The 11317-nt window shown below is 48.5% G+C and overlaps 1 protein-coding gene across 5 annotated transcripts in view; it reads left to right on the forward strand.

The window, feature by feature from the left end:
- The window catches only part of ABTB3 (ankyrin repeat and BTB domain containing 3), a 255024-nt gene extending 243707 nt beyond the window's left edge, over positions 1 to 11317 (forward strand). For all 5 annotated transcript variants that reach the window (XM_053922006.1, XM_053922008.1, XM_053922007.1 and 2 more), the window contains 2 exons: positions 1873 to 1986; positions 9164 to 11317. In XM_053922006.1, the coding sequence (XP_053777981.1) occupies positions 1873 to 1986; positions 9164 to 9373 (324 nt within the window). In that variant the 3' untranslated portion in view covers positions 9374 to 11317. The remainder of the gene's footprint in view (positions 1 to 1872; positions 1987 to 9163) is intronic.

The raw sequence follows: 11317 nt of genomic DNA on the forward strand, positions 1-11317 counted from the left end.
GTCCCCTGACTCCTGTCTGCCCTTGATAGTTCAGCCTGTGCCAGGACACCTGTCTGTTCCTGCTCTTTTCTGTCCAAAGCCAAGGTTTCGCCTGTTCCTGCCAAGACGTGGAACCCTTGTTGGTTTTCCTCCTCCAAGCTGGGAGCTTTGATCCAAAAGCCAAAATCTCTCTGACCCTGAGCAAAGAGACAGGACCTCCGCCCCCACTCAGGTGTCTGAAGTGCAGGGTGCCTGGCTGACTGGAGATGTCAGACATGATCGGTTGTTCACCAGGTGACCTCACACAGTGGTCAAAGCATGGGCTCCGGGACAGACCGGGTTTAAATCCAGGCTCTGCCCCTTCTGAGCTGTGTGATCTGGGACACGTTATTCAACCTCTCAGAGACTCAGTTTCCTCACCTGTAAAGTGGGGGTAGTAATATCTGCCTCATTGGGTTTTCAGGATTTTAGGAGTTCCTGTCTATTAGATGCTTAGAATAGTGCCCAGCACACAGTGGGTGCCATAAGGGCTGTGCACTCACTGTGCGGCCCCTTTTATCCTTTTCTTACTCTGTGAAAGCTCCTGCGGTCACTCCCCGTGCCACCTCCCGAAAGTTATGTCCTTGTCTCTCTGGACCGCCCCTCTGGTACCTCACCTCTGCCTCAGCACCAGGCTGCCTGCCATGTGAGGACACGGGCTCTTTTGTAAACATTTAAAAAATTCTTTTTATAATAGCATAATCAATAAATATATTTAAAAAATTCTTTTTAAATCAAAATAATGAATGTAAATTTAGATCATGTAAATAATACAGAAGCATTTGTCAAAAAAAAAACCCAGTTCACACACTACCCTGTCCTGTCCTTTCCCCAGAGTCAGTCCCTTTGAACTCCCGCTTTGGCTCTTTCTCCCCCTCCCCCAAGCCTGTTGCTCTCTCAGTACGCTCTGTTGAGCATCTCCCCAGCCACGCTCCTGCCGTGCTCAAGGCTGGGATACAGCAGTGATGCAAATGGACAGAGCTCCCTGCCCTCCCAGACTCTGGGGAGGGCGGCAGGCATGACGTCATGTCTGGTGTGAGAAGGGCTGTGAGGAAGAGAAGGACAGGGTCGGGGGACAGGCGGTGATGGGGGGAGGCGCCCTGAGATGAGGTGGTCTGGCAGGCTCCTCTTGAGGAGGCGATATTTGAGCGGAGACCTAGGTGAACACAGGGAGCCAGCCGCATCCATGTCCAACTTGCTGAATAACATTGTAATGCAGGAGCTCCAAGCCGGACAGCTGCATTTATGTTTGCGATACTCAGAAAACCCTCTTCCCCTGGAGGACCAGCAGATGTGCACCTGTCCTTTACTACTCAGTTACTGGGGAGGGCCGGATGGTGGTGGGTCGGGCAGGAGGGACCATGCCCCACTTCCAGCCTTGGCACTGCTTACAGGGTTAGGGAGGAAGTAGCCTGTGAAAAGTCTATACTTTTGTAATAAACACAGAAGCCTTGAGACACAGAGGCCTTGAGAGGGCTGGGACATCCAGATGCAGACTCTTTGCCTCGTCCCTATGGCTGCTGGTGAGGCAGCCACCTGTTCTCTGAGGTTGTGGGGGGGCCATGTGCTGAGTCACCCCACAAAGATCATTCACGCATTTCTGGACAGAACAATTTTAGGCATTGTGCTTGACCTTCAGCTATAATAGATGTGAAGCTGGTTAGTTCCCTTCTACCCTGCCCACCACTGGTCTCTTTCCTCTAGGGCTACCTCCCTGCTTTGAAGTGACCCAACAATACGATTTCCAGTCCCCTCACCTCAGGACACCACTGTGGAACATGAGGATTTTTCTTACCGCTGTTCATTTCTTTCCACCTCCCAACCTCTAATGGGCTCTTTTTTTATGGTTCTTAGCTTGTGTCTGCAGCTAAATTTTTCCAGCTGGAGGCTCTGCAGCGACACTGTGAGATTATCTGTGCAAAAGGCATCAACACGGACAACTGTGTGGATATTTACAACCACGCCAAGGTAACCAACTGCTCGGGCTGCCCGAGCTTACATCGCACAGGCGCATGGGTGAGGGGTCTCCTCCACAGACGAGAGCTGATGCCGGGCATGCTGACCCACCCACACCCCGCCCAAGATCTACTTCCTGCTCCCTTCATCCCCCACTCTAGAATACAGTGAGAGTGGGAACCCACAGGGTGCTTCCAACTTGCATAGGAACCACATGGCAGACTCACTCAGCCCCGCCCCCACAGTGGCCTCTGTGTCTTGCATTTCTAAGAAGCCCCCAGGGCTAGCCTCTGCTGCTGGCTGGAGCTACACTAGAGTAGCAAGGTGCTGGAACAGAGGCTGTCAAAGTGTGGGCTCCAACCCAGCACCATCAGCGCCAGCAGGGGACTTGTTAGAAATGCAGCCTCTAGGGCTGCATCCCAGACCTACAGACTCAGAAACGCTGGCGAGAGGCCCATCTGTGGCTTTGTGGGTGATGCTGGCCCATGCCCAAGAGCAACACCGGCTTTTCTTGCGCTGTGGTTGCCAGCACGGCTGCCCTGCAGACTCACCTGGATACTCACCCAACCTCCCTGGGCCTGGGACCTAGCACAGAGAGATTAAGTAGGCCACGGGGTAGAACACGGGAGTTTTTCCAAGCTCCCTCCGTGATTCTCGGATGTGGGCAAGGGTGAGAACCGGTGGTCAGGACTGGAGAGATCCACAGACAGAGGAATCAGACACTACTAATCAGAATCACTCGGGAGAGTTTCAGTCTGTGTAGCACTGCCCCCTCCCATGGCCACAGCAGTGTGCCTACCACGCAGCCGGGAATCTGTATTTTTAACAAACTCCCAGGGTGACTGTTGTGACTTCAGCGCTAAGGCCAGGCTGCACTCCAGCTTCCGGAACCACTGGTCTTTATCTAGTTCATTTCACAAGTGGGAACCCTGGGACTGAGAGGCTTAATGAGTCCAGGTGCTGCTTCATTTTGCTCCATGTGCTCACAGCCACAGAGTGGGTGGGGAGGTGGGGGGATTAAAAGTTGCTAGGAAGAAACAATGAAGTAAGATCAGGAACTAAATTAAAACAAAATACGTTTTGTATAGCTGGAGTGCCCTTGCCTCCGACATTCACGACTTTTCAGAGTGACGGCTGATAGGAGTAACTCTCTGATTGCTCATAGCACCAAATCGGGTTGCGTTTGAGATGTCGTACTCTGTCTGAAGCCAACGCTCAGCGACCCCTTTGAATGTGCAGGCGCCTGTGCTAACAGCCTGGTTGCACCGTCGCTTTTCGTCCTCACCACAACCCTGTGAAGTAAATGCTGCCATTAGTTCCGTGTCAGAATAAGGAAGCAGGCAGAGAGGGATGAAGCAACTTGCTGAAGGTCGCACAGCAGTTACTGAGGTTTTTACTGTGGCAAAACAGATGGAACGTGAAACTCAGCTTTTGACCGTTTCCAAGCGTGCAGTTCAGTGGTGTGAAGCCTGTTCACACGTGTGCAGCCAGCACCCGTCTCCAGAGCTCTTCATCCTCCTGAACCGCAGCTCCGTCCCCATTAAACACTCACTCCCTGCTCTCCTCTCCACCCAGCCAGCTGCCGGAAACCACCGCTTCACTCTCTGTCCCAGTCAGTCTGGCTGCCGTAGGTCCCGTGTGTAAGTGGAATCACACAGTCCTCGCCTGATGGCTGATTTCACTCAGCCCAGCGTCCTCAAGGTTCACCCATGTTGTAGCATCGGAGTTGCTGTCCTTTCGAAGGCTGATGATGCTCCACTATACACAGACCGCGTCCTGTTCATCCATTCGCCTGTCATGGACGTTAGGGCCATTTCCACCTTTTGGCTGTTGTGAGTGACAGCTGTGAGCGTGGGTGCACTGATCTGTGTTCAGGTCCCCGCTGTCCATTCTTTGGGGTATGTGCCCAGGAGTATAAACCTAGATCTCTCTCATTCTGAAGCACAGGTTCTTAACTTTGTGTTTACTGTCTGGCCTAGAAAGTGTTTGAAATATTTGCAAGAATCCTTGACAGTCAAAGAAGATTTTCTGACTAGTCACCAGTAAATCAAAAAGTACAGCCAGGCTACTTACTTTGTACACGCATGTGCGTGTGCACACGCATGTACCCACTGGGTGTTTTGGTAAAGTGACGGTTTTACCGAATTCTGGTTTCTTGGGATACAGCATCCAGAAAGACTCTCTCTACCCAGGAAGAGAGCCTGAACAGTCTGTGGTCTTCTGCCCACCGCCTCCCCCCACCCCTAGCCATGGACACTCAGATTGCCCTGTGAACCCCACATCACCCTGGTGGCAAGGCCTACATCCCACAATCCCATTGTGACCTCTTCAGGCTCCTGGGCAGACAGCTTCTGTAGCTCTCTCGTTATTTAATAATGCAGCCCGGTGCAAGGGGAGCCCCTGCTGGGAGCACGTTTATGCCACAGGCTTAGAACAGCTCTGGCAGAGAACTGTCTCTCTCACTTGCGTGCCTTTGCAGCTGGAGCGGAGCCTTTTACAGACACCGGCCCTGGCCTCCCAGGCCACGTCCTGGGGTGCTTCCAGTGCAGATGTCCGTCCTTCCCGATAAGGGCATAGAGGGCCAGGCAGTGCCAGCACCCTGTCCTTCCTCTGCTCTGCTTCCCCCCAGGCTGCAGACACCACAGCACCCGCTGTGCTCACATGCCATGCGGATTCTGTTACTGACAGATGGTGCTGCAAATGGAGGCTGATGTAGTGAGAGAGACCGAAAGGGAGCCCTTGGTTTGGAACCCCAGGTATTTAGATGCTAAAACACGTTCCAAGTGTCCGCAAGGCCGGGGCAACAACACCTCCATCCCACATCTAACTGGGGCGGCTGTGGGATTTCATAGGGATGAGAAGCCCATCCCATAAACGCGCAGTGTAGCCATCCTTTTTTAGCGAGCAAAGCTGTCCCAAACTGCTCAGTTACCAAAAGGAGGCTCTGGAGCGTTTGATGGCCCGTTCAGGGCATCTTTCAACTTGAGAAAAAGAGCAGGTGGTCATCAAGGTGAATCTTAAGCGGATGCACTAAGCTCAGCAGTGCACCGTGGTGCAAAGAACACAGGTGAGGAACATGAGGGATTCACTCGCTAGTGTTTATCGAGCAGCCACTATTTACCAGGGACTGTATGCACCAGAACAACAAATTAGTGAGACGTGGTCCTGCCCCGGGAAAAGTGGCAGTCTGGGACAGGGGACAGCAAACCTTCTCCGTAAAGGGCCAGGTCAGTATTTTCATGCAAGCCATGCCACTCACCTCTGCCACTGGAGTGCAAAAGCAGCCCCAGATGATATGTAAATATTTGGGTGTGGCTGTGTCCCAATAAACCTTTATTTACAAAAACAGGTAGTGGGCCAGGCCCACAGGCCTGTAGTTTGTCAACCATTGATCGGTCTAGGAGACGAGAGTTTTGGTCCCAGTTCTGTTAGTAGTTAGCTGTGTGGACACAGACAAGTGTCTGATTTCCAGTCACCATTCATCCAGAGGCCGCAGAATTACCTGGCGCACCCACCTGGCAAACACGTGTGGTTCCCTCTAGTCTCCCCCCTCATTTTGTAGCTTGGGAAACTGAGGCCCAGAGAGACGATTTGACGTGCACAAGATTGCACATGTTTTTGTGTGTGTTTGCTCAAGCACTTTGGGACAATTTTTGTGTATGTGGGAACATTGGTTGATAGCCTTATGTAAGTTTCAAGTGTACCACGTTATAATTCGATGTCTGTACACCGGCGTGCTCACTACCCGTATTCTGGCTTCCGTCTATCACCATCCAGTAGCCCCCTTACCCATTCCACCCTCCCGCTGGTGACCACCAGTCTGTTGTCTGCGTCTGTGGGTTGGTTTTGTGTTTTTGTTGGTTCATTTGTTTCTTTTTTGTTTTATGTTCCATATTTGAGTTAAACCATATGTTTTTTGTCCCTTTTCTGTCTGACTTATTTCATTTAGCATAAGAAAACCTTAAGGTTAATGATGTTGCTGCAAATGGCAATATTTCATCTTTTTATGGCTGACTTGTATTCCACTATTCCATTGTGTGTGTGTATATGTGGAATTGCTGGTTCCTTCTTTGTCTTTATTTTATATCATATATATCATGTTTTATATTATATATACTTTATATATTTATATAATATGTTATATATGATATAATATTTAGTATTTATATTATATGTATCACATCTTCTTTATTCATTCACCTACTGATAGGTACTTAGCTTGTTCCCATATCTTGGCTATTGTAAATAATGCTGCAGTGATGATAGAGGTGCATGTATCTTTTCAAATTAGCATTTTTATATTTTTCGGATACATACCTAGTGGTGGAATAGCTGGATCATAAGGTAGTTCTGTTCTTAATTTTATGAGGAACCTCCATGCTGTTTTGCATGGTGGCTGCACCAATTTACAATACCACCTACAGTGCATGAGGGTTCCCTCTTCTCCACGTTCTCTTGTTGGTAGTAGCCATTCTAACAGGTGTGAGCTGATACCTCGTTGTGGCTTTAATTTGCACTTCTCTAATAATCAATAATGTTGAACACCTATTTCTTGGGCTTGCTGACCGTTTATATGTCTCCCTTCGAAAAATATCTATTCAGATCCTCTGCCCATATTTTTAATCAGGTTTTGTTGTTGTTGAGTTGGTTGCACATGGTTTTTATGTAGAGCGTTGGACTGTTAGCTCAGGGAATTAGCACATGATGTCAGTGAGTTCAAGGGTACAAGCCAGTTAGCTGAGCTAGGTTCTGTCGATAGAGTCAGCTCTCCTTACCACATCCTGGCCTCGTTGTACACATGGGCCACTGGACATAGGTTATTGAGGATGAGAGTAATTCATTTACTCTCATGTATTACATTTACTCTCAATGTAGATGTATAGTTTACATTTATTGTGACAACATGGAGTGCTGATTACAATCAGTGTTCTAAACACTACCATGTATTATCTCATTTAATCTCAACAACAGCCAATTAGGTATTATTATGATCCCCATTGTATGGACAGGAATACTGAGGCTCAGAAAGATTACATAACTTTCCAGCAGCAGATGGCTGGTGAGTGGCAAAGTGTGGAATAAGAACTCAGGCAGATTCCAGAACCCCCACCCATGGCTCCTTTCCTAACCTGCCTCCCGAGCGTGACGGAGGACACAGTCCTGCCAGGAATCACATTCCACTGAATCCCCCAACAGGTCCATGTTGCAGATGTCATAATTCCCATTTTGAAAATGAGGGACCTAACGCCAGAGGCCAAGTGACCCAGCCCCGGGCACATATTCAGAAAGGTGGGACAGCTCCAACTGGAGTCCAGGTCTTCCAGCTCCTTCCACCATAACCCTGTTGGTACTGCCTCATCGTCAACTCAGCATTCCACACCTAACAACTTAACCTGCATCCCTGGTCTAAAGGACAGAATAGTAGAGCTTTCAGAAGGGTGATTTGGCATCTAAATAAAGCATCAGGGTGTCATCTCAAGGAGCACTTAACAACCAACTTCTGAGCCTCTGGTTCATTGCAACAGAGAGACCTACAAGCTTTGAAAACTAGAGAGAAGGGCGCCCTGACCTGTGTGGCTCAGTTGGTTGGGTGTCGTCCCACAAAGCCAAAGGTTGCCAGTTCAATTCTCAGGGCATGTGCCTAGGTTGCAGGTTCAGTCCCTGGTCTGGGCATGTACAAGAAGCAACCAACTGATGTTTCTCTCTTGCGTCGATGTTCCTCTCCCTCGACACTAGAGAGAAGGGCTAAAGACAGATGGCCGACCCACATATCCACATCTGCTTCTGTGTCTCAAACATGCATTCCTCCACCAGGCATGCTCATGATGTTAAATTCCTGCCCTCCTATTAATGGCATCTGGCTGTAGGCAGAGCATCCTAATGGACTAAGCACAACCTTAAGGACTTGAATTATCAGGGCTCGGTTCTCTGATAATGGTTCTCTGATTGTGCCTCTGACATGTTGTGTACATTTTTGTAAGTTATTCTGTTATCTCCATTTCCTCATCTGTACACTGGAGGAGCTACTAGTACCTGCCTCAAGGAAATTTGAGAGATAAATGGGATGATGCATGGGAAATGCCTGACAAGGTGCCTGACACATCATAAGCTCTCGATGAATCCTTGCTGTTTGTTAGTTTCAGTACTCTGAGAGTTAACCATTCATTCACACATTCAACAAGTGCTTACTAAGGGTCTACCGCCTGCCAAGCCCTTGGCTTGGGCTTGTAATGGTGAGCCAGGCCAACAAAGTCCCTCTGTGTGGGTTTAGTCTATCAGGAACCACGTCTGTAGATGAGTTTCTCAACCTCAGCACTATTAACTGTTCAGTCTGCATAATTCTTCTCTGTGGGGCTGTCCTGTGCATCGTGGGATGTTTAGCATCACTCCTGGCTTCTACCCATTAGATGCCAGTAGTACCCACACCACCACCACCCCATTTGTGACAACCAAAAATATCTCCAGGCTTTTCCAAATGTCTCCTCAGAAGCAAAGTCCCCCCTGCCCTGAAGACACTGGGTAAGTAGGCAGTGCTCCCTCATAGTGTTGGTGTGAGAATTAAACGAGCTAATACTTGTAAAGACCTCAGAACTGTGTCTGCAGCTCCGTCCATGTGCCAGTGACCTAGAGTGTTACAAAGAGACACAAGCCCCGATGATTAAAACAGCGAGTGCTTATTTCACATGTGGGTCAACGGGAAGGCTGAAAGGTTCTTCTGGTCTCAGCAGGCCTTGCCTCTGAGGTCAGCTGGCTGGTCAGTCACGGCTGGCTGTGCTGATCCAGCTGGACTCTGTCACTGTCAGAGGCTTCAGCTGGGGCAGCGGAGTTGACTCCACTCAGTCTCATGTAGTCACTCACCCTCCACACAGGCAGAGGCAGGGATCTGAGAAAGAGCTGGGATGTACACACAGCCACCCGAATCTAGCTCAGAACTGGCAATTCTCACTTCTACCATGTTCTGTTGGCCCGAGCAAGTTCCAAGACCAGGCAGTGGGGAGAGACTCCAGCCCTTTGATAGAAGGGGCTGCAAAGTCATGTCCCAAGAATATGAATACAGAAAAGGGTGGAGAATCGGGGCCACTTTTACAGTCAATCTGCCATAACAGGTGCCCTCCTGTATTATATGTGGAAGCCACCAGGTGCATCTCAGAAACATAACCATCTCCTGCTTCTTCTCCACTCTCCACAGTTTCTTGGAGTCACAGAGCTCTCAGCATACTGTGAAGGCTACTTTCTCAAAAACATGATGGTCCTCATTGAAAACGAAGCGTTTAAGCAGCTCCTATATGACAAAAATGGTGAAGGAACGGGCCAGGATGTGCTCCAGGATTTGCAGAGGACGTTGGCCATCAGGATTCAGTCAATCCACTTGTCATCTTCCAAAGGCTCCATTGTATGAAATGCCCAGGGCAGGGAGTGCTCCCCGAGGACGTTCCAGTTCTCCTGCTGCATTGGATTCACACAAACATACCAATTTCACCTGGCATCTGCTTTAGGCTGGGCCATGGAGCTGCCTCTACTGCCTCAGCTTCCCTGGGATAGGCAAATTCAGCTCCCATGAGTTCCTGTTGCAAAACGAAGGACATTCAGCTGGTCTGCAGATCGGAGCGCAGCTGGGTCCCGAGCTTGAAGGTCAACATGGGGCAGCCAAGCTAACCCCATCCGAAAGCACCCCTGGGTAGTTGAGCATCTATTGCCGGGACCACTGTCAAAAGAATGGATTGGGAACTAGAGGTTGTTTGGGTCCCAGGTTGACAGCTGGAAAACCTAACTGCAGAGAGTCGTATTACTCATTCAGAACCTTAGTAGCTGCAGTTCATCAAGGGTCAACCATGATCGCATTACGAATAATGAAGAAATAATTTGACAAATTTTTAGGGGTGGGAACTTTTTAAAATGTTCATAAGAAGAAACAACAAAAACAGGGCAGCCTTGTAGTTTAAACTATATTTCTAAAAGCATAACAGTTCATTTTCAACTGAATCGTGTTTAGGGATCTGTGTTTTGAGATTTTTTTTCTTAAAAAAAAAAAAAAAAAAAGACAGTAAGGCACAGGCCCACACTGTAGAAACCTGCATCCGACAAGATATTGCTGATATCCTAGACAAAGTGAAATAATAATCTCGCCTTAGTGATCATGGTTCCGGAAAAGAGGTGCACTGCCAATACTTATCTCTAACTCAGTAGTTGGAAACAACCTGCATGCTAATTGTGGTTTCGGGGTGACATTAAAACAGCCCCACATAACAAATCATGCATTTGCATGGGCCCGAACCTGTGAAATGTTAGGTTTGTGCTTCATTTTTGCCAAGGTAAAAAAAAAAAAAATGCTCCATCACTTCTTGCTACAAGTCCACTTGGTGAAATGAGCATAGCTATTTCTTTTCCTAATTATGAATGATCCTGGGATGCTTTTGCAGAAATGTGTTCCTAGATGATGCTGAATGGGGGGCGTGGGTGGGGGGTACGTCAGAGAATTTACTAGTAATCCTGGAGTTTTCTCTGTATTCTCAGAAGATGTTAATAGTTTGTTACTAGCCAGAGAATATGACTATGCTAGATTATTTTTCAAGATGAAGCCTGTATGATAGGATGGATTCTTTCTGTATTTGGAGAGTGTACAGTATAGGGTTATCTATAATGAAAGTTTATAACGACAGGGTTCCATTTGCTCTGCCATATATTATAAGCAAAAGAGATTGGTGACGTGCCACAATGCTCCAAATAATTTTTGAGTTGCTGCCTTTTTTCTTGTCCTTTAATTTGAGGCATAGATACATACATGCAATGAAAACTAGGAGAATGACTTGTACCCTTTAGGATGGCAAAGTGGCGTTGATAAACCTATTTGCTAGCATGCCTTTGGGAAGCTGTGCACACATCCTAAATCTCCAAGGAGCTGCTGTTCATCCATCCTACTTGCTCCCTGAGCCACTGTTCAGAGGACCGATGCTGTGCTGTTCCATGGGTGTGACCCGTGGAGAACCCGGGCCACATCTGTCTTCAGTCCCGGTTTTCTGTGATGCTGATACACAAGGCCTCTCTTCCACTTGGTCATTCGCGAACCTCCGCAGGCCCCACCATTCAATGAGGAAGGAAAAGGACTGCAGAGGAGTCCAAGTGGCAGACCCACAGCACGCGCGTGACTCGTCACTGTCTCCTGCCTCCTCCGCGTCCTCAGAGATGCTCCGTGGATGTTCCCTTAACTGAGACTGACTTCCCCGTGACTGCCCACTGTCAGTTCAAGGCCTCTGGGCACTGGCTTGTACGGTAGCAACTCCTGATGGCTCCTGTTATAGTTTGGTGTGCTTTCTCTGTCATTAAAAGAAATGATTTTCCCAAA

Source organism: Desmodus rotundus, chromosome 3, assembly GCF_022682495.2.
Source record: "Desmodus rotundus isolate HL8 chromosome 3, HLdesRot8A.1, whole genome shotgun sequence".
Lineage (NCBI taxonomy): Eukaryota > Metazoa > Chordata > Mammalia > Chiroptera > Phyllostomidae > Desmodus > Desmodus rotundus.